The 22,529-nt window shown below is 36.5% G+C and overlaps 5 protein-coding genes across 6 annotated transcripts; 4 read left to right on the forward strand and 1 right to left on the reverse strand.

Moving 5' to 3' along the window:
- Positions 1–1,627: 1,627 nt before the first annotated feature.
- On the forward strand, positions 1,628–9,111 carry TGA10 (bZIP transcription factor family protein). Its single transcript, XM_088209395.1, has 11 exons — positions 1,628–2,328; positions 2,521–2,618; positions 3,317–3,393; positions 3,516–3,641; positions 3,755–3,823; positions 3,950–4,009; positions 4,139–4,216; positions 4,325–4,400; positions 4,521–4,792; positions 5,668–5,907; positions 8,368–9,111. Exons 1-11 carry the CDS (start codon positions 2,030–2,032, stop codon positions 8,515–8,517), a joined length of 1,545 nt encoding a protein of 514 aa, XP_088065521.1. The 5' UTR covers positions 1,628–2,029; the 3' UTR covers positions 8,518–9,111.
- A 1,139-nt stretch (positions 9,112–10,250) lies between these two features.
- LOC110811739 (large ribosomal subunit protein eL6-like) lies at positions 10,251–11,850 on the forward strand. Its single transcript, XM_022038300.2, has 4 exons — positions 10,251–10,673; positions 10,800–10,906; positions 11,238–11,419; positions 11,512–11,850. The coding sequence occupies exons 1-4, from the start codon at positions 10,411–10,413 to the stop codon at positions 11,665–11,667; spliced, it is 708 nt and encodes a 235-aa protein (XP_021893992.1). The 5' UTR covers positions 10,251–10,410; the 3' UTR covers positions 11,668–11,850.
- Positions 11,851–12,245: 395 nt separating this feature from the next.
- Positions 12,246–15,479, reverse strand: FTIP1 (C2 calcium/lipid-binding plant phosphoribosyltransferase family protein). 2 transcript variants are annotated; one of them, XM_022038339.2, is made up of 2 exons: positions 14,970–15,479; positions 12,246–14,865 (listed from the first exon to the last, which is right to left on the reverse strand). In XM_022038339.2, the coding sequence occupies exon 2, from the start codon at positions 14,730–14,732 to the stop codon at positions 12,366–12,368; it is 2,367 nt and encodes a 788-aa protein (XP_021894031.2). In that variant the 5' UTR covers positions 14,733–14,865; positions 14,970–15,479; the 3' UTR covers positions 12,246–12,365. The 2 variants fall into 2 exon arrangements, with proteins under 2 accessions (XP_021894031.2, XP_088065003.1); XM_088208877.1 differs by having other exon boundaries at positions 12,246–14,880.
- A 1,157-nt stretch (positions 15,480–16,636) lies between these two features.
- Positions 16,637–18,035, forward strand: LOC110811656 (polygalacturonase inhibitor 2). Its single transcript, XM_022038206.2, has one exon. The coding sequence runs from the start codon at positions 16,824–16,826 to the stop codon at positions 17,799–17,801; it is 978 nt and encodes a 325-aa protein (XP_021893898.2). The 5' UTR covers positions 16,637–16,823; the 3' UTR covers positions 17,802–18,035.
- Positions 18,036–19,094: 1,059 nt separating this feature from the next.
- LOC110811662 (protein POLYCHOME-like) lies at positions 19,095–22,227 on the forward strand. Its single transcript, XM_088209578.1, has 3 exons — positions 19,095–19,269; positions 19,720–20,132; positions 21,226–22,227. Exons 2-3 carry the CDS (start codon positions 19,728–19,730, stop codon positions 21,610–21,612), a joined length of 792 nt encoding a protein of 263 aa, XP_088065704.1. The 5' UTR covers positions 19,095–19,269; positions 19,720–19,727; the 3' UTR covers positions 21,613–22,227.
- The last annotated feature ends 302 nt before the right edge of the window (positions 22,228–22,529 follow it).

The following is a 22,529-nucleotide window of genomic DNA, read 5'->3' on the forward strand; positions in this document are numbered from 1 at the left end:
ACACACACACATATACATATATATATATATATAATCACTATATCATCATCATCATCATCATTCAACTCCTGATCTCATTTCATCAAACGAATGTCACGAGGATCCTTTTTGATCTTATTATCTCCTCTCTCGTTTTTTTTTTTTCTAGAAAATAAATAAGAAAATTCATGAATTAAAATAAGAAAATGCATAATGGAAATTATTGGAGAAAGACTTTTTTGCTAGTATATGTAATGTATACATATATATATATATATATAATGTCATAATTATACGACTTTCTTGATCAATAATAATTGAAATGATTATTATCGGTATCAAAATTGTCAATAAAATGTACGAAACACAATACATATGCCATTATCGGAGAACACGAAAATCTTCGTCCGTAAGTTTCACGTTTAGATTCGATGATATTACGATAGTAGAATTATTATAATTGAATTTAATAAAATATTAATAAATTAATAAAAAATTATTTGGTAATAATTAAATTTTATTAATTAAAAATAATTTAATTATTATTATTTTTTACTATAAAACGAAACTACATTATAATAGTACACATATATATATATTGATTTTATTATTCTATTTTTTAAACTTTGGTGTATATATATATATATATATTATTGTTGTGTATATACACGGATAATATCATTTTCTCTGCGGTTAGCAGACAGTTCTAATTTTAGGAGTGGTTGGCAAGAGAGGCGAGTGAACAAAGAGCGGGAAAGGTGGGGGCCGGTTCTTGTGGGCCCCAATCCACAACCTTCCCCTCAGACAGAGTGGCAGCCGTCTGATTCCCCTTCAGTTCGATTGATCCAGTGGGACCCATCTTCAAACCCCAAAATTCAGTGGGTACGTTAACCTGACACGTGTCAGATAGTCAACGGTCCTACCTGCACTCCCCGGTGGACAGCTGCCTCTGTTATTATTACTACGAGTCGTAATTTTTGTGGTTTTCTCTCCGTGAAATGACCGTTTTACCCCCCTCCCAGAAATTCCGTAACGCCTGCTTTTTTACACCCACCACTTCGCATGTGCTCTATCCTTTTGCCGGGTAGTCTTTCGAAAAAATTAAAATTAATTTTAAATTAATTTTCGACAGTGTTTATTTTTATTATTATTTTTTAATATAAATGGAGAATCTGATTTTTTTTGAGAGAATTTAAAAAAGTAAAAAAGAGAAAAAAGACAATAAAATAAAAGTAAATGAAAACAGAAGAAAAGAGAGGGTGGGGGAATGAATCTACGTGCTGAGTTAAATATGCATGGGAAGGTAAATAGTAAAATTACGAAATTGTCAAGGGCTTTTTTGTCATTTCAGTACATAAATTTAATACGCCGGAGACTAAACTAGAACAAAGGAAGGCAAGTGTTAGCGGCATTCCTATGATGTTCTGGGTGGTTTTGTCAATTAAATAAGCGGTTTCCTCGTGTCTTTTCTGATTTTTTTTAAAATTAAATTATTTTTACTTTCACAACCTAATATAATAAAATATAAATTAATTTTCAAATATATATATATATATATAAATGTATATGCTTGAAATCAAACCAGTTGTGGGGGGGTAAAATGAAATATTTTATGTGGGTGGGGTGGGGGGGGGGGGGGGGGGAGGGGGAGAGGGAGAAATTTGAAGGAGAAGAAGAGGATATCTCTCAAGACCGCTTTATCTGAATATGAGTTTACAAAAAAGTCGTCTTCTAATTTATAGAGAGAGAAACTCGACTTGAAAAAGCCTTTGTCTTTTCCTTCTTCCCTTTTTATTTCTCTCCCTTGTTTGTTTTCCTTCTTTTTCTTTTTTATCACTCTCTCGTAACCGACCTTCTTCCGTCTCTCTCTCTCTCTCTCTTTTGAATTCTTCGTCTTCATCATCTATACCGAGCACCTCTCTTCTCTCTCCTGTGTGTATCTATCCCTGTAAATTGATTGCCATGGAGGTGTAGTAAAGGGGGAAACTTTATTGAAATCAGTTACGGAGTCGACAGAGCAAAGAAGGTGGTGAACTTGCCTGTGTCATTAATGGGGTACTCGGGAGCTATTCAAGTGGTGACAATAGCTGCACCGGAGGAAGAAGAAGAAGACAGAAAGCTTGTTGGGGTTCCTTTCATGGCGTCTAGTACTAAACCCACCAACAACAACAACCACTCCATACACTTGGATCACCATCAACAACAAGTGCATCATCATCAAATGCAAGAGCAGCATCGTCATCATCACCATCATCATCAGTATAATCCCCATCATCACAATCATCATCAGAATCCTTATGGAATGATGCAATCATCTTCATCGTCATCCTCCATCCATGGAAACTTCATGTAATAATTTTCTCACTGCTATTTAAGCACGATACCCGTTTTTTCTTTGTCTGTATACTTAGCTTTCGATTGTTCTCTCTTACCCTCTATTCCAGTCACTCAATTTTCTTTTCTGGTTAATTTCTGGTCATACCCAGATGATTTTCTGTTTGGTGATTTTGGTTCTTATTCCTTTTTATGGGTAACAAGCAGAAACAAAGACACTGGTTCATATGATTTCAGCGAATTGGATCAAGCTCTATTCCTCTATCTTGATGGACAAAACCAATCAACTGTTCAAGACCAAAGGCGTAAGCTCCATCTCTCTCTCTCTCTCTCTCTCTCTCTCTCTCTTCCTCTCTATCCATCTCCATCTCTCTCTGGGTTTCTCTGTACTTGGAAAATCATGTCAAGGATTTTCTTGTTCTTTTCGTTTTTGCTATTTGATTTCTTCTGCTCGAGTCGCCTTTAGTTTTGTTTCCCAGAAAGGGAGATTCCTTTGTGGAAAGAGTTTGTTTGGGTCACAGGAAAAGCATGTGTTCTCAACAGATTAAAATCTCTGCTACCCAGTACTTTCTTTGACCAGATCCTGTTTGCAGAAACAAATCTTTGAATTAAAAAAACAAAATTCAAGAAAAAATTTATCTCACTTTCCCAGAATTATTTATCTATCCATTTTTTTCATAATTGCTCCGAGCTTGGAGTTGTGGCATCACATGTAACAAAACAAACTAAACATTTGATCATCATCATTATCACTTTCATGCTGGTATTTCTCTTCATGTATACCCAACAAGTTTACGAATAGGGTATGGGTTTTTTCTACTTTTTACTCACATCCTTTTCGTCTCCTCCTTTATTCGGCCATAAATGGCAAACATCTCCTTATTCATGACGACCCCTTTAATTATTTCTTACAATTATTACTCATTTTCTTCCTCCTCACAGCTCTGACTTGGGTCCGTATAAATCTAAATCTCTGATATGCTTAAGAATTTTATATTTGCAGAGAATTCAGGAATGAGGCCTCCGACTTTGAACATTTTCCCATCTCAACCTATGCACGTAGAGCCATCGTCAACGAAGGTTCTTCTTATTTTATGATTACAAGCTTTGGTTTATTGCTTTTTGATTCCAGACCGCTACCATTTTTAAATATTATATATATATTTATAATGGGTTCGTTTTTTCTTTTGTGGGTTTGGTAGACAAGTACTGGATTAGTTTCTCCTCCAACTAGCGGTTCCAAGAGACCATCAGACCCGTCCACGGGGTTGGCCAACGCTAGAAATGATGCTCCTCCATCTGGACCTGAGCCAGCTAAAACCATCAAAGTCAGTGAGAATATATATATATATATATTATCTTAGTATTAAAACTGAGATTCTGAGGTCTTGGTTTTTTTGGTCAATTCCATTATTGAAATATTTGCCTTATGTTGCGATAGAGAGAAGGAAACCGTAAAGGTCCAACTTCTGGTTCAGAGCACGAAGGACCCAAAACACCAGATGCTAAGGTGAACCTTCTCTCATTAGCCTTATATATACATACATATAGAATCTATCGTGTGCTTATATATTCTTTTTACACATCTTTATTGTAAGAATGTTCAATCTTTGACATGATTATTAATTTCCACCAGACATTGAGAAGACTTGCTCAAAATAGAGAGGCAGCAAGGAAAAGCAGATTAAGAAAAAAGGTCAGTGATTAATCCTTGGACTTTACTTGTCCATTTCTATACTCTAATTTTTCTCCTCAGATACAAACCGAGTTTCATTTGATTTGTCTTATCTTTTCCTCCCTCTTTCAATTTTTTCAATCCTTCCAGGCTTACGTTCAGCAACTAGAGTCGAGCCGGATTAAACTCACCCAACTCGAACAAGAGCTGCAAAGAGCTAGAGCTCAAGTAAGCAACCTTCTTTGAGCTTCACCGCTTAAGCAACAAGTGACCTTTCATTTGTTTATAATATATATATAGCCATGTGATGGAAGATTGATTCTTGCTTCGTTTTAGGGCATTTTTTTCGGAGGAGCTGGTCTTCTCGGCGGTGAGCAAGGTCTTCCTGTTGGTGTCAACAATATAAGCTCCGGTATTTTATATATATATATATATATGTATATATGTATATCTCCTATCCAACGCCATATATTCTTCTATGTTCAAAGTTCAAGCATTGCCTCTTATTTACTTATATATATATGTTTGATAGATGCGGCCATGTTTGACATGGAGTACGCGAGGTGGCTAGAGGAGCACCACCGGCTGATGTCGGAGCTCCGGGCGGCGGTACAGGAGCATATACCGGAAAACGAGCTGCGGCTATTCGTGGACAACTGCTTGGCACACTACGACCAAGTAATAAACCTGAAAGCCATGCTTGCCAAAACTGACGTCTTTCACCTTGTCTCCGGCATGTGGAAGACTCCCGCCGAACGCTGCTTCATGTGGTTGGGTGGCTTCCGCCCTTCCGAGCTCATCAAGGTAAACCCATAACCCTATACATATCTTTATGTACATATCCTCAGATACATATCTTTAAATATATCCTCAGTATGAGCTGCACCCCTATCCTCAAATACTTAATTCTTTTTATTAGTTTCTTGGTCTTGTATATAAACAAGAACAATATATTAGGTATAGTTTGTGTATATTTCATGGAGAAAATTGTTTGTGGGTTAGCGTAAACTAGGGAAAGAAGATATGAACAACAAAATGAATTATTGGGAAAGTTATGGTGAGGGTTTCTATTAAAGGGATCAGTTAGGTGTCATTGAGATAAAGCCATGCACCTGTTACTACATTTTCTGGATTTGAAAGAGATGATAGAGTTGGATTTCTTACTCATCATTTTTGCATTCTCTTTCTTATTACCAAGCAACATAGATATCAAATACATATATACATATATATATATATATATACACAAGCAAGAATGTGATCTCTTGTTCTCATCTTCATTTCTGTATTTGTCCTATAGCTAGTCAATAATATATAAACGAAAAACATCCAATCTTGCATATCGGAACTTCTTCATCATGAACACTACAAGTACATATACATGTAAAACCGACATGTATATTTTTCCACAATGATCACTCTTGTCACCTTCCGTTCTGGTTTTTTTAGGGTGATTTTCAAAATCATTTCTTTATATATCTTCCTCTGTTCACTTGTTTCTAGTGTATAAATAAGAAAAGAATCACCAGACTTGCGAAATCAAAACTCGACCATGACCATTACCGTAAACACACACATGAAATGTATAACCCGATTCTATACGAGATCTAAATTTTCCATGAATGGTAAGCTTTATAATGAGGGGTTTGTGATCTGGGTAAGTATAAAAATGGCTGCAGATAATACCGAATCAAGTGGAGCCATTAACGGAGCAGCAAATCTTGGGGATATGCGGGTTGCAACAGTCGACACAGGAGGCAGAAGAGGCTCTGTCACAAGGGCTTGAAGCTCTTAATCAATCATTATCAGACACCATAACCTCTGATTCTCTGAGCTGCCCAACCAACATGACCAATTACATGGGCCAAATGGCTCTTGCCATCAACAAGCTCTCCACTCTCGAAGGTTTTGTCAGACAGGTGCGTATACTTCTATATATTTATATCGTATAAAACATTTTTCTATATATTTTTGGTTAGACCATGCATTTTATAAAGCATTAAGTTGATGGTGGTGAGGGAGTTAGTATACCGTATGATTTGCCTGTGGGGCCCATTTGAGTTTGATGAATGGGTGGTGGGTGGGATCCATGTGTCAAACGAGAATCTGATGCTGTCCTTGGTAGCTATAGAAAACCTACCACATTTCTACGAGAATAGATGGGGGGGAAGCTTACATATATATATATACATACACATATACACGTGGCATCTACGTACACACCATACATATATATATACACACACATATATATACGTGGACATAGAAGGGTTTGGCATATTAATTTTGTTAAAAATATAATTAATTTCTAAAAAAAATATTAATCCAACTAAAGTTATATATTTTGATATTTCCACGTGGCGACTCACTGGTCCCCACACCAGAGTAAAAGACATGATTTCTCCCCCCAACCCCAAGAAGAGATGGAACTTGAAAAAAGCCCATCTTGGTGGTGACGTCATGCTCTCAACCGTTTGACTTTTTCTAAAGTTGCGTGAAAGTTCACCTCTCCAATCTGTTATAACTCCCTTCAAGTAATTATCACATAAATTCCAAAATATATGAAAAATACATTTAATGATATTAATATATTAATTACGATAATATACAATATAAAAAATAATGTTATATTAAATTTTTATTCAATTTTTTTTTATTTTTATATTTATTATTTATTTATAAATAAAAAATTATTGCATTGAAGTTTTTAATAATAAAAAATCAATTCATATTTGTCAGTATCTAATTTTTTATCTCACATTAATCGGTATTTAAAAAATATTATTATTTTATCTTTCGAGTAAAATGTATTCTTTATTTTTAATTTTATAAATAAAATATAATTATTTGTCGGTATCTAATTTCTTTTTATCTCTTATCAATTAATATTTAGAAAACGTTATTATCTCATTTTTCAAGTAAAACGTATTCTTCGTTTTTTATTCATAAAAAAAAAAATAGTTGTACCGAAGTTTTCAATAGTAGAAAGTCAGTTTATATCTATCGGCATCTAATTTTTTTATCTTCTATTAATTAGTATTTAGAAAACGTTACTATCTCATCTTTTAAGAAAAACGTATTCTTCATTTTTTATTTTCAAAGTAAAAAATATTTATATTAAAGTTTTCGATACTAAAAATTCAATTCATATTGTCAGTATTTAATTTTTTAACCTCGCATTAATTAGGGTTTAGAAAATATTACTACTTTATATTTCAGGTAAAATGTGTTCTTACTTGATAAATTTACTACGATAATGTAATTATTTCACATGGGTTTATTTTAACACTGATAATATAATTAGTCTTATCTATATAAAATAGGTTGTTAGTATTTGGTTTATACATTTATAGTACAAAAGATTATATTATTTAAATCGATTATACCATGTTTTAAGTAGGAAATTGATTTCACATATACAAAAAAAATTCATTTTATATTAATATATAGTTTTTTATTTACATACATAACCATATACAAGACAAATAGAAACTATATCTCAATAAACATACGTTATATTAAATACATCTAATACATCTAAAAGATATATAATTAATAATTTTAATTTAGAGTGTAAAAAGATTAGTTATAATTTCATAATTAGCATATATAACTATAATTAATAATTGGGTTAAAAACCTCTCACTAATTTCTCTAGAAAATTATAGGGGGGTCATGTTAGGAGTTATTTAGAACGAGAGTGGGTCCAAATATTGGAATATCGAACCTTTTGAAAAATAATGTGATTGTACTTTTCTTATGTAGAAATTTGATGTCATCTTAAGACTATGGTGAATTAATAAGATTTCAACTCGATCATTTAATAATCTAGTCAAAGAGAGGAATTTGATTTTGAATTTATTTCAATTACGATCAACTTAATTGTTTTTTAAGTAAAATATTTCATATTTACATGATTTTAAATATATAATTTCACGTATTAACTTATATATACGGTATTTCTAAACTTTTGTTTATGAAATGTTAGTCGGGAATTATATATGTTATAAAGTCTGAGTTATATTGGGTTTATGATCGGTTTATATCATATAATTTACGAGTATATACGTTTTGAGAAATTATTGTAATCTCCTTTGGATTTTCAAATTTGTGTTTTAGAGTAATTTAACTTCCTACACCCATTTGAAAAATAAACCCTATTAGCTCAACAAAGTCATGGGTAGATATAGCCTATGTGAAAATTTTTAATTATGCCTTCATCAAAAGTCAAGTTAGCTTAATCTTGTTTAGTCCAATGTGTGTGCGAGTTAATCAAATTAATTAGTGATAATGGTGGTTTGATTAATATTATTTCCATGGATCTCAATGAAGAACTAACTAATGATTCTTTGAAAAAAAATAATAATAAAAACTCACAGGCTGATAATCTGAGGCACCAAACGCTGCACCGGCTGCAGCAAATTCTGACAACCCGTCAAGCGGCAAGATGTCTACTGGCGATCGCCGAGTACTTCCACCGTCTCCGGACGCTAAGCTCGCTCTGGTTGGCTCGACCTCGGCAGGAATGAAGTGATAGAAGAAAAAGATAAAAAAGAAAAAAAGGAAAAACCCTAGCTAGGCCATTTTAGTCAACTTTGATATTTCTTTAAAATCTCTCTCTAGTCTTTCTCTTTTAATCTCATATAACTGTATTCTCTCTCGGGTAATTTTCTTCATAGATTATGTATAGGTATAGACAGTTAAAAATATATATATATAGATTTGATCAGAAGTTTCTCTCTTTTTCTTCTTCCTCGCTCTGTTTGGTTACTGAGAAAAGAAAAAACCGGCAGCCATGGGGATGATATTTCTGGTACTTAGTGAACAAGAAGAAGAAAAGTAAGAGATGGGTTTTTTTCCTTCTTCTTCTTCTTCTTCTTTTTGTTGGGTTTTCATTTTTGTTTGTGTTGGATGAAGAACGAGACAAACAAGGATTGAAGGGGAGGAAGAAGACGGGTGTTGGGAGATGTAAACGTACACTTGGGTGTTGCATGCATGGTTTTTATTACGTTTTTATATACACAGCTGACAGATTTAACTGCCATTTTTATATACGTATAGGACTCCGGTCCTACTTTTCTAGGGTTCAGTACCATATCGAACTGTGTTCTAAGTCTGAACAAGATCTCTTGATAAGTCCTTTTCTCTTCTTTTCTTTATTGCAGATGATTGTCGTCACACGTCATACTTTAATAATTAATAATTAAGGAGTTAATTAACATTAATCTGTTTATTTAAAATTTATATCGAATTTCTAATTTAATAAATTTATTTTAATTAACTAAATATAATTCTATTAATAAATATTATTTTAATTTATTTATTTTTTTAATTTTTTTATTTAGTACGCTTAATCTCGAATTATTTCGACTAATGACTTTTATTTTATACGTCGAATAAACCAAAATGCACTCCATTTCCAAATTGAAATTTGATTACTTGAAGGTTTAAGCAACCTCTAGAAAAATCAAACAAAAAGACAATTCTCATAATGTATGTATTTGTTATTAACAAAACTCCAAAAATCAATTTAAATTTTCCTACTCGTTTTGACTTTTTTTATTTTTTGACTTTTTTAATAAAAAAAATTTGATTGTGTTAAAACCCGTTAAAAATTGACTTTAAATTTTTTGTTTTCGTTCATAAATAACACGAGTCCGTTGAAACTAAACATAATTTTATTACATTAACTTTATTAAAACACTGATGAAATAAATTGAAACAAGTATTATAAATCGGTAACTGTTACTTCATAATATAAAAATATATTGACTAATTCGATATTTTGAGTAAAGTTTAAATTTATAATTTTTAAATATAATATAATATATTAATTATTATACCGCTATATTGTTAGTTGTTTGTTTGTTTTAACTCCACATTATACGTATACATATTGATCACGTAATAATTATAATATTTTTTATTTTTTTAATTTAGATTAATTCGAATTATTTTATATTAAAAAAATATATAATATTAAAATTTTCGTGAGATATAAAATAATATATAATTAACACCGGATGGGTGATATTTTAAGTTAATTGTGTTAATTTATATCGGTAGAATATGCTAAATCGAAAAAATTTCAAAAGTAGAGAGATTAATTTGATTAAAAAGACGAGTGATTAATGGAAATAAAATAAATTAATAACTATTTTAACCATTTGAAAAATATTTATATTTTTTTATTTGAAATTTATTGAAGTTTCTCAGGACCATCTCTTGTTATGGGGCTTGTCCGGGCCTGCGGAAGGTTGATGGAGAAGAGCTGATCCGTATGTAAACTTCTTGCTCTTGGGTCAGCCCGATTTTGAGACAGTCTAGGGTTTGATATCAAACCCGCTTCTCCTTCTCTTTCTTCGTCTTAACCTCGAACTCCCTTGGTTGAGTGAGATACAGAGGGAGACCAGATTCGACAAATGGCGGCAAAAGGGAGGAACCCAGGCCGGAGTCGCAACCCAGATATTGTACGCGGCATTGGGAAGTACTCCAGATCGAAGATGTATCACAAGCGAGGCCTTTGGGCTATTAAGGCCAAAAACGGCGGCGTTTTTCCTCGCCACGATGCGCAGCTAGCTGCGGCGGAGAAATCAACCGCCCAGAAACCGCCCAAGTTCTACCCAGCCGACGACGTTAAGAAGCCGCTCCTGAACAAGCGCAAACCCAAGCCCACCAAGCTCAGGTTCCCCTTTCTCTTAACATTTCAATTCTACCCTGACTTTTGTTCATCTGCTACTAAGAAAATATTAGTAGTAACATTTTGAATTTTGTAAGGGTAAAATGAAAACTAGGTTTATGGTAAATGCAGGTCGAGTATTACTCCAGGGACTGTGTTGATATTGTTGGCGGGGAGATTTATGGGAAAGAGAGTTGTATTCTTGAAGCAGCTTCCGTCTGGGTTGCTTTTGGTTACTGGTGAGCTTGCTTTCTGATATATATAGGAGTGCTAATACATATATACATACGGTCATATACTCACACACACATACATTCATGTATCCTTCATGATTTTCACGCTCTTATACTCCAGGCTGGTTTTCATCTGATTTGGAGTTGTCCACGTTAGACACTAAATCGAGACTAAGAATGAAGATTCCTTTGTATTAAATTCTCTTTTTTGTAAGAAAATTTGACTGGGTAGTTCTCTGTTTATAGGGGTGATTCTAGACTGGACAATGGTGTTTTCCATCTCTTCTACATCTCCTGTTTGGTTGCTTGAATGCTTGTTTTTTCCATGTCATGATAGGGCCATTCAAGATCAATGGTGTTCCTTTGAGACGCGTGAACCAATCATATGTTATCGCAACTTCGACCAAGGTTGACATCTCTGGAGTTAATGTGGAGAAATTCGATGATAATTACTTTGCAAAGGAAGTTGACAAGAAGAAGAAGAAGGGTGAGAGAGAGTTCTTTGAAGCTGAGAAAGAGGTTAGTTTATAGTTTCTCGCTTGTAATATCATTTGAAGAGCTTGCTTGTGCTTCCTCAGTTTCAAAGCTTATGTGTTCTTGAAATGTTGCAGGAAAAGAAATCCCTGCCCGATGGGAAAAAGGAAGACCAGAAAGCTGTTGATGCCCTATTGATTAAGTCCATTGAAGGAGTTCCTGACTTGAAGCCTTATCTGGCTGCCAGATTTTCACTTAAGGCCGGCATGAAACCTCATGAGCTTATTTTCTAGATCAAGCATCTCAGGCATCTTGACATATGGTTTATTTTGAATTCCTTCAAATTGTTTGATTAAATGATTAGATGTTCAGTTTGCTACTTGGCTCAAAAAATTTTGCCTTTTTTATTTCGAATGTCTATCATGAAAAGATTGATATCATATAAAATGAGCTTCTTTAGTGCGTTTTTAACTTCAGCTTGAGTTCAGATTTGCTTCCTGTTATTGTTAATTTCAACTTGAAAAAGGCAGAAAGAGATGATTCGCTGATCAAAATAGAAGTAATCTGGAGATGTTATGAAAAGTTAAGAATATAGTCTTCATTTGATGTTATTTAAAAAAATAGAATATAGTCTTCATTTGATGAGTGATAGGCTGATAATTTGTTTTTAAATTCATTTCCTCGACATCTTGGTTTAAAACCCATTTTGCTTGGGTTTCTAATTGTTCTTGATGACTTATAAGAAACTGATTATGACATTTGAGTTTAGCTTCTTCCATTTTTCTCTGAGGCGTTTTTGGCTTCTCTCAGCTGAAAAAAATTTATTTGGTAGTTAACTACTTTGATTAGGCTCTTATCCGAAAACAAAGAATTTCTGAAAACAGAAGTGATAGAATAGAAATTAAGACACTGGGAATACAATCAAAAGCACAGAAGTCTTGAAATTAAAACAAAAAGCAATCCTTTTGAGGTATATCTGTTATTCATCAGATCAGAGCATGCTATCTGCTCGAGATGGTAACCTTCTGAAGAAATTGCTGGGTGCTGGGGGTAGCTTGCTTCTGAATCTTGGATGCCGCAGCCAAAACAAGCCTGCAACCAAAGTAATAATCCTGAACGGTGTTACATAGAGCACTACAGCCGTGATGAAGCAAAAAACCACGAATAGGCTGGTTGCTCTTGGGTCTCGCCAGCTGAGCAGAGCCTGAAATCTTTCCCCTTGTGTCGCAATATCCCCCACAACAGTCTGAATCCTCCCCGCAACACTCCTTAGCCTGTCATACCTCATCCGTGCCACATCCTGGGGCTTAGATGTAGGAAAAGTGTCAAACTCCTCGTCTAGTTCATCTGGGTGCACTGCCTCTGCCCAAGAAAGCTTGGTATCCATGTGAGCAGGATACCTTGGTCGGAATCGGTAATTCCATATCCCAATCAAAAACATGTAGAGGAAAATTGTAGGGAGGATTAGTTCCGGGTAGCAGACTAATATGAAGAACAGAACGTGGACTAGGATTGTGCTCACTGGATTCTTCCAGTGACAAACTTCACCAAGCCACTTGCTCATCGTGATTACTCCGGAGAACAGAGAGACAATCCGAAAGAAATTAGCTTTGCTCCTCCGCATGCTCCACATGTGAGAATCCACATCAAGCATGTACTCGACTACCTCTTTTCTCAGTGGTGGCTCTGCTCTACCGAGTCTCATTGCCACAATGTTCATAGCTTGGTATCTGAGGCTATCTAACTGGTTTACAGTGAAAGGATGCAAGTAATGCATCTTTGGCAGTAAGGGGTGCCAGTAGAGGTAAATCATATTAGCTAGGGACAGACAAGTGAAACGAAAAGCTAACTGCAATTCTCCCATTTTCTTTACCCCAGATGGTTGCAGTACAAGAAGTGGGTAAGAGTGGGTGTAGATTCGATCAGTCTCTAATGTTGACAGTCGGATTCTTACCTTACCAATCCTCGAATCATTCTTAGTTCCACTGCCTGGTTTCTCATTCCCGCCCAAATGGCAGTTATCAAAAACTCCCAGTGTAATCACTGTGCAAGGATCGTAGACCTCCCACGTGTATTGCTCGTTCCATTTGGGATTAAAGCTATCAATGATTGTCCTGGTTCTTACCCATTTTTGTCCATACTTGGCTACACAGTAAGCATCTGTTGTTCCTTTACCGTCCTTTGTCTTCATTGATTGAAGCCCTTGAGCACTCAAGATTCCAACTTCAAAGATTCCAATTGGCTGCTTCCAAAGCTGCCTAGCAGTTGGTCTTTGGTCACTTATGTAGAGTGTTGATTCGTCTAGGACATGGTAAGCTCCTTCAAGACAAACTCTCAGATGAATTCTGCTGGAAAATTTCAGCTCGTTCCTCTTATCTCCCTCCAGAACTCCGAACCCAAATTTTTCCAGGTTAAACCATCTTGAGTGGACTGGCCGGTGATCCAAGCGCCTTTCAAAGATGGTGAGTGGCAAACTTATCTTTCCCATAGTCTCGTCTTTTGAGCCACTTGCCTTGTTTTCAACTGTGAGCACCAGCTGTTCTTCGAAAGGCTCAGCCGCTACAAAAATCAGATCCTCATTCCACATAGGGTTGGTTGTCTTTGTTGGACATAACTTTGTCTTGAGCACCTGATTTCCAAGATGAGCCTTGACAAAAGCCTGAGGCAATTGGCTTCTGTCATGAGGCTCTAGATCCTGAGCTTCAATTACATTTACTCTCAGATACCATAGCTTTGGCGAGACATAAACTTTAGACCGGACACTGTAAACACCTTCTCCAGAAACCGAAGTAGCATCAGAATGCCAGGCTTCCGGAAAAGCTTCATCGGATTGAGTTCCCATCCAAACAGCAAGCATTACTTCGCCTTTCATCTTGCTGTCCACCCACTTGCTCTCTAATCTATACCATTGAGGCGCCAGAGGACTATCTGGTGGCACCCTTGTTGGAACTTCATTCATGTCAAATATAACTTTACCCACATAATCATCTCTGGCCACCATTTCTTTGTCTCTGACAAACACTTCGACCACTGAGGACTGAATCTTGTCCTTGGAGAATGCAAAGACCTGATTCCATTCTGGGTTTGTTTTCTTCTCAAAATGCTTTGTTTTTCCCCGGTAATTTCCAACCTTCACTTCAATGTAGGGGTCGCAGCTTCCAGTCACTGGATTTGTGGGAAGATCTTTGGCTTTCACCACACGAACATACAGATAAAACATCTGCTCAACAAGATCGTAAGTGCTCGTGGCTCGTTCGCTACAAATCCAACCACTACGGACTACTCCATGCGGCCATCGTTCCCCAAGTTGAGGTTTGGTGTCTTTCAGCTTATAGTCTTCTTGAGCTACTGGATTCATCAGTGGCAACCTCTAAAATCCTCCTTGCAGTTCTCTGTTGAATAGCTGCAAATTCTGAACTTCCTATATATACTTGAGTTTCTATTTCTTCCTTCTCTCTTGTTGGACTAGAGGATTGGTATAACTTCAGAAACTGAGACAGAAAAGACTAATATGAACAATAAAGTTATAGAAAGTCACTTATCTCCAAAAAAAAAAATGAACAAAGTTATAGCAAGAGAGCTTCGTTCATCTCACCGTTGATATTTAACAAAACTTCTTCACTGTTGCAGTCAGAATTCGAGCTTTGGAGATTCCTATACTTCATGGAACTTTGCAGATGTGTTTGTCTTTCTTCTGCAGATCATGGAGAAACCAGTATATCATTGTTTAGAATGAAACTTCCGGCGAAACAGGTTAGAAAACCTTCTGGGTCTTTTAGCTTTATGAGCATCTAAATCCATTAGTGGACTTTCTGGTAGGCAGAAGAATCTTGGTTTTCAAAGAAAAAGGTGATATAAAAGAATGGTGATTGAACTGTAATTGGTGTAAAGTACTGGCGTTAATTGAAAGCTTCAAAGCAAATTGAGACTGGTTTTAATGGTGGTGTCCAGAAGATTAATTGAAAAGGAATTGTTTGGTTCCCTAAATCCCACATAGGAGGGGGAAAAAAGACAGATGCCCAACTTTCTTAAAGGGACAAATGGAGTCTTTTTAAGTTCTGAAACAGGATGAGACTTGGTGTATTCTCACTTTCCTAGATTCTTCTAACCTTTCACGAGCTCTGTTTCCATGTCAAACGCTCTCTCCCTCTGTGTATATCTCATATATATGGGTGTGTATATATATGAGCTCGTACATAAAAGATGCTTTATAGGCCGGACCCGTTATATATTCTCCATCTTTAGTTTCTTTTCTTACACTCAAATTGCGGTGGATGCCAAATAATGGCCTTTTTTTTGGAGGAATTTGGAGTATTCTTTACACTTTAGGCTCTCTTAATACAAGTTCATCACTTTTTTATCTTTTAGTTGTCAAAATATTTTCTTATAAATCCTATCAAAAACTTTACGTCGCAAGAGAAATTTATAATCATTTTCGTTAAAAGTTTATATCGAGATATCGAGTTTTTCTAATAGAATTTAACTATTCGAGGTTGAGCCATTCTCTTATTGTGTTTTAAAAAAATATTTTAATTTTGATTAATATAGTTTAGGAAAAAAAATTTGGTTCTTTATTTTATGCACAAATATGAATATATCAGCAATTTTTGAACACTTAACTAATAATTTTGGTTCTTTAAAAGCCCATAGAGGCCCACTTAAAAGCCCATTGAGCCCCACGTTGAGCTCATAAAGACCCACTTTAAGCCCATCAAAGCCTACATTGAGCCCACAAAGGCCCATTTTAAGCCCATAGAGGCCCACTTGAAGCTTATATATGCTCACTTAGGGAACAGGTTACCTACTCTTAACGGTCAAAGCGAACCCTTTCGTTCTGACATTCTGAATTCTTTAATTCGGAACGAATCAAATCTCCCCAAGTAGGATTCGAACTTACGACCAGTCAGTTAACAGCCGACCGCTCTACTACTGAGTTAGTGAGGAACAACGGGAGATTAGATCTCATAGAGTTCAATTCCCGTTCTCAACCCATGACCAATACGCCCATAGAGGCTCGCATTAAGTCCGTGTATGCCCACTTTAAGTCCATAGAGGCCCACTTTGAGCCCATAGAGGCACACTTTGAGCCCATAGATGCCCACATTGAGCCCATAGAGGCCCACTTTGAGCCCATAGAGGCCTATTATTTTCATATGGTTGGATCTGAATCATAACAGGCTTACAGGAGTACTCTAAGAACCTGAGTTATATATCGCAGGACTGTGATCCAATTCTTGTTGGTGGTGAGTTTTGGGGAGCTCGATCCTCTTTCGACTCCCACGTGAGATGCCACGTCTTGCCGAATTGCTGGACTAAAGTGAATATTAATATATATAATTAAATTAACATGATACATGAAAGCAAAAAACAATTCATCCCTTCTCTCCAGCTCCTTCCATAGATCACATCAGCCTCCTGCAAACTTCAAACCCTACTCTTACAAGAAATCATGAAAGCCCTTCTCCACTTCATCGTCGGTTTCCTCATCCTCTCTCCTTCCCTCGGCGAGCTCTGCAACACAGAAGACAAAAAAGTCCTCCTCAAGATCAAGAAAGCCCTACACAACCCTTACCACCTTGTCTCATGGGATCCTAAAACAGACTGCTGTACCTGGTACTGCGTCCATTGTCATGACACCACCCACCGGATCGACCAGCTAAATATATTCTCCGGCGATATCAACGGCCAAATCCCGCCGGAAGTCGGTGACCTTCCCTTCCTCGATTATCTAGTCTTCCGCAAACTCACAAACCTCACCGGCACTATACCACCCACCATAGCCAAACTCAAGAACCTCGTCTCCCTCACCCTCAGCTGGACAGACCTCTCTGGCCCAGTTCCAGGCTTTCTCAGCCAGCTCAAGAACCTAGACTACTTGGATCTTTCCTTTAACAAACTCTCCGGCACCATACCTAGCTCCTTCTCTTCCTTCCCCAAGCTTCGCACTCTTCACTTGGACAGAAACAAGCTTACCGGGTCGATACCGGAGTCTTTCGGATCCTTTCGCGGGGAAGTACCCGACTTGTTCTTGTCCCACAACCAGCTCGCTGGTAAGCTTCCAGTCTCGCTAGGGAAAATGCAGTTTAGAACTATTGATTTGTCGTGGAACAGGCTTCAGGGTGACGGGTCCATGTTGTTTAACACGCAAACCATGGTGATTATTCTGTCGAGGAACTCTTTTGAGTTTGATCTTTCGAAAGTGAAGTTACCCATAAGCTTGGTGTGGCTGGATCTGAGCCACAACAGAATCAGAGGTAGCTTACCGGCAGGGTTGGCCCGGCTTCAGTTGCAGTTCCTGAACGTAAGCTATAACTTTCTGTGTGGGAAGATCCCGGACGGCGAAGAGCTGGGGAGGTTCGATTCGTCGTCTTACTTTCATAACCGGTGCCTGTGCGGTGCCCCTCTGCAACCATGCAAGCTGAAGTAATTAGTGGAATGAATTTACGTTAATTAAGAAGTGGTTAGGCTGGTTTAGTCGATTAGTACGAGGGTTAGTGCTTTGTTTAATTATGGTAATGTCTGCTTCTAGTGTTGGTTTAATTTGAATGGGACAAGCTTTGTGATCAGAGTGATTGCAGAGAATAAAGTCGAGAATGTACGTATCACCAGTTCTGCAAAGAATCAATATGAGATGTCACACCTCTATTTTCAAGAATCAAAATGTTGAATGAGTGATCTTTTCTATTTTGATATAAAATGTTAAATGCATACTAATATTGTTAATCTACGGTAAAAACTCTTCCCAACTTATCGATAGATATAATCCGTTCGTTATGAATAGTTTATCGGTTCGGACGTAGATATTCTTATTGGGACATCTTATTTGTGCTATTGGATTTATATGCTTAATTTTATGTTATGTTTGAATTGATTGAAACTTTAGCATAGACTCACGAACGTACAGTTTCGACAAATTTAATTCGATGGAGAGATAAACCAGTGGCTCTTTCAATTGTCGAAACAAGATTGGTTGAATTAACCAACTTATATGTAGGTTATATATTCACTCATGCGGCTTTTTTTATTGTCTCTATATCGAACAAAATTGGTTAATTATTGTATCTGTGATGATATGATTTCTATTAATTTTTTAACGGATAAAGAGATATACCTTCTTATATTCTTACATTACGTTATCCGATTTGTATAATTATCATTGATAACGGAAACTGAAACATTATAATAAAGAAAAGTTTAATACGGGAATTCAATTTTTGCATTTTAATTGCGTTAATACTTTACATTGGATAACATGATATCTAATGTAGATATTAATAAAATCAGAATGTGACACGCGTTTAATTTAATCTCATGTAATACTTTGTTAATGTGCACTAATGGTAATCCTAATTAAATTAAAATATACAAAACGAGGGCTTAATTGATTATATATATATATATTATATTATATTATATTGTTATATCCAAATTTATAATTTCTTAAATTTATGGGCCTACTTTTTTGGGTTTAGGCCCGATCCATGCGTGGTAAACTCAAATCCATTTGGAATGCGAACTGCGCCCATTGGTTTAGACACGCGTCATTCCCGGGTGAACCGGCGGTCAACAAGTCAACACAAGCAGGGGATCTAGCTCAAGGGTAAAATAGTAATTATGAGCATCCAAAAACAGTTCTGCAACTTTTGCCGCCCGAAAGACGAGATTTGAAATTTGCATTTTCGTGGACTTGTAAACCCTGGGAATGGAATGTTCCGCACGTGCCAACATCTTGAATCCGAAGAACACACATTTTCACTCTGGCATATAAGACCGCCTAAATCATCACTTCGAAATTTCGCCACAACACCTCTCTCTCTCTCTCTCTCTCTCCCACAAAGGTTTGTATCTCCATTGTGCTGCCGAGAACAATCCCACCCTACGGGTCTTCCTTCCAGGTAAAGCTGCAAGTCCTTAATTCTTCTTCTTCGCTGGGACTTTATCTTGTTTTACGTTAGTTGCGAGTTTGTTTTTCTTTTTCCTGATCTTATCTGGGTTTCTTCGGATTTCTAAAGTTCTTGAAATATAGGACTCCCTGAATCCTATTTGAGTATCGGCCGAAACTCGTTTCCGGGCGAATTTGTTATGGAACGAGGTTCTGGCTTCTGGATTGCCAGGGACTTGTGGGTCTCAAGGATGAATCTAAAGGACCAAGGGAACCCTTTTTTCGTGGGAAGTTAAAAAATGAGAGAGTTTCTATTAGTAGAGTCTCTTTTTATTGAAGAAAACGATATTTAGTAGTCCAAGAATCTTCAAAATTTTCTGTAGCTTTATTTTCCAAGAAAATAATAGCTTGTTTGTTTAGCTTGTTATGTTCAGTTTGTTATAATTCACTTCTTTATCATCAGTTGAAAGTATGACAATGCCGGAGTCCAGAGACAGACTGTCGAGGCCCGTTGAAATTGCCCAAGTCTTCGCTAGAAGGCGCTCTGGGGCTCTGGGGATTTTGGTAGACGAGCAAGAAACAAATATAAACTTGTTCGGATCTCCAGTTCATCGAGCAGGAGCACAAACAGCACTTGGATCAACGCCGGCGCGTAGATCGATGGTCCTGGGTGGTGGTTCAGGACGAGGTGGTGGGCTTAGAAGGGCCAGTTTCGGGACTCCACGAACCGGAAATGGGCGTGGTCGGAATCTGCGTGGAACTCCGGGAGGAAGGGAGAACACGCCGGCGGGAGGTGCTCGACGCGGAAGGGGACTTAGTGTGTTACCAGCTTGGTATCCAAGAACTCCTCTTCGTGATATCACAGCCATTGTGAGGGTAATGTCCGACTGGTGTGTTGTTTCAGTTGATAAGTTCTTTCTTTTCTGTGGGTTAGTCTAATGAAATAATTCTATATATCTTCGACATGGTGAATAAATAATGTTCTGGATACCTTTTTTAACTGCGTAGGAACAAGTTCTCAATTCATTTTAACATGGGTATGGCGTCTATAATGATCTCTAGTTAATAACTTTGGATTGGGCATGTGGCTGTAGTACATATTTTTGTATTTAATTTCTGCTGCATCCATTATGTAATGATTTTCTTAGTATTTTTCTATTTCTTTCATTGGTCATTAATTGTTTGGAGATTTTCCTGCATCCTTATTTCTCCATTACTGTTGAAGTTAAATAGCTGAGATATTTATCAAAGTTTATGTTTTTCCCTTTTGTGGCTTGTAAATAATCACCGACTTGTTTTATAACTTTATGTTTTTCCTTTTTGTGGCTTGTAAATAATCACTGACTTGTTTTATAACTGTTATAAGGTTTCTTGGTCTAGATGATTAAACATATTTCTTTTCCTGCACTTGCTATATATCTATACGTGTGTGTATATATATAGACATCTCTTCAGAATTTGAGGTCATTGCTACTTGTGAGATTTGAATATGTTATAGCCAGAATCTGAAAGTAGACATACCACGTTGTAAGTTTTTGATGATTTTTTGTAGTGGATGCCGAGTTATTTTCCTTGATTAGTACTTCCCTGTTGAACATGTCGACTGTGTTCTTTACTTTTTGTTTTTCTATGCTTGCTTAATTTTCCATATTGCACAACAATAACACAGTTGATATGCGGTGTAAAAACATCTGGTCATTGCCTTTTACCCGAACTGAGGTACAGGATTTTATGTTTGGTCTACAATATCAGGAGTTCCGCCTGTGTGCCCAAGAAGCCCTCATGGTTGCAAGGGCCACAAGTTCTCATGTGTTTTTATTGTCAACATCACTGCCTTCATAATGGCTGTTGTGCCTAAATGTAGGGTTCAATTAGCACTAATGGGTGTTTTTTTATTATTTCATTTTCCATTATATTTGAGGCTTTCTGTGCCATTTCTTGATACATAATTGTTGGGAACATTGAGCAGGCTATTGAAAGGAGAAGAGCTAGCTTGAGAGAGTTGGAGGGCCAGCAGGTGGAGACTCCTGTGACTCATGAAAGGAGGATTGTTGATTCTCCTGTAATGCCATCAGATGTTCAAGTTGAGCAGCAGGGCTCCACCCGGTCTCCAAACCCAACAGTTGCAGTCAGTAGATGCCCGCCTTCTGTCGGTAAAGTGTTTAAGATTCTTCTTGATGTCACCAATCAGACTGCAGAGGAATCAGAGGCTCTTACACCTCAGAGGAAGCTTCTGAAGTCAATTGACACAGTTGAGAAGCTTGTTACAGAGGAGTTGCAGAAGTTGAAGAGGACCCCAACTGCCAAGAAAGCAGAAAGAGAGAAAAAGGTACGCACATTAATGTCAATGCGCTGATCGACTAGTGTCATGCACCAATCTGAAAAGGTAGATCCAGAGATTTCAGAAGGCTGCACAGCTATAATATCATTTTCTGATGATAGAATGTTGGACATCTGATCATCTTCTGATGATGGCATGGTGGAAGTTTATCATTTTCTGATGATGATATCATTCAACTTTTTCTCAAAGTTTCTTCATCAATTATCATCTTCTGATGATATGCTAGATGGCTTATCATCTTCTGGTGATATCACAGTGATATTGATCATCTTCTGGTGATACTTTCTGTTGGAAGAAAAAAACTTTGCTTACCATATAGCTTACACTCTTTTATTCTCAATGCATTTGACATCTGATTGAAGAATTTAAGATGAGTTGGAGAATATGTTTGCTGCCACTGAGGAAGGTTTTAGGGAGAATATGTAGGAATTTAGAGTTTCTTCTTGAAAAGGTCTATTGTAGAAATACTGGATATTGTTTCCATAAAGTGTATATAAAACTATTAGTTCAGTCTCTGATTTGTCTAGCAGGATATTCTGCCATGAATTTGCTCACTTTACAAGTCTTCTGAGGAATCACTAGCTTGTGTTGGATTCCATTTTATGAAGTGTTTCATTGTTTTCTTGTTGCTTCAATTTCTACAGGAAATACTTATTAGTAAATCATATTAATTTGAAATTTCATGATTGGGTTTGATGATTTTTGGATTCAAACTATTTGGTACCAGAAGTTTGAACAATTATCGTATGCCTCTATCATATATAATCAAAGCTTTAGGCGGTTTACGCTTGCACTAATTGGTAAGTTGTATCGACTTAATGGATTATTAGCTCAAAAGTTTAGATCTAAGTTATTACTACCAAGACTTGAATGATCCTTGATTTGAAGGCTTCTCCAAGAGCTTTCCTTGTTTTGTGGTACTCTATGTTGAA

This window comes from Carica papaya, chromosome 8, assembly GCF_054855325.1.
Source record: "Carica papaya isolate Zhongbai chromosome 8, ASM5485532v1, whole genome shotgun sequence".
Taxonomy (NCBI): Eukaryota; Viridiplantae; Streptophyta; class Magnoliopsida; order Brassicales; family Caricaceae; genus Carica; species Carica papaya.

Coding starts and splice junctions, on each gene's coding strand:
- TGA10 (XM_088209395.1), top strand. CDS start 2,030: ATGGGGTACTCGGGAGCTATTCAAGTGGTGACAATAGCTGCACCGGAG. Junction 2,329..2,520: donor TCCATCCATGGAAACTTCAT/GTAATAATTTTC, acceptor GGTAACAAGCAG/AAACAAAGACACTGGTTCAT. Junction 3,824..3,949: donor CCAAAACACCAGATGCTAAG/GTGAACCTTCTC, acceptor AATTTCCACCAG/ACATTGAGAAGACTTGCTCA.
- LOC110811739 (XM_022038300.2), top strand. CDS start 10,411: ATGGCGGCAAAAGGGAGGAACCCAGGCCGGAGTCGCAACCCAGATATT. Junction 10,674..10,799: donor CCCAAGCCCACCAAGCTCAG/GTTCCCCTTTCT, acceptor TGGTAAATGCAG/GTCGAGTATTACTCCAGGGA. Junction 11,420..11,511: donor TCTTTGAAGCTGAGAAAGAG/GTTAGTTTATAG, acceptor GAAATGTTGCAG/GAAAAGAAATCCCTGCCCGA.
- LOC110811662 (XM_088209578.1), top strand. CDS start 19,728: ATGACAATGCCGGAGTCCAGAGACAGACTGTCGAGGCCCGTTGAAATT. Junction 20,133..21,225: donor ATATCACAGCCATTGTGAGG/GTAATGTCCGAC, acceptor AACATTGAGCAG/GCTATTGAAAGGAGAAGAGC.
- LOC110811656 (XM_022038206.2), top strand. CDS start 16,824: ATGAAAGCCCTTCTCCACTTCATCGTCGGTTTCCTCATCCTCTCTCCT.
- FTIP1 (XM_022038339.2), bottom strand. CDS start 14,732: ATGAATCCAGTAGCTCAAGAAGACTATAAGCTGAAAGACACCAAACCT.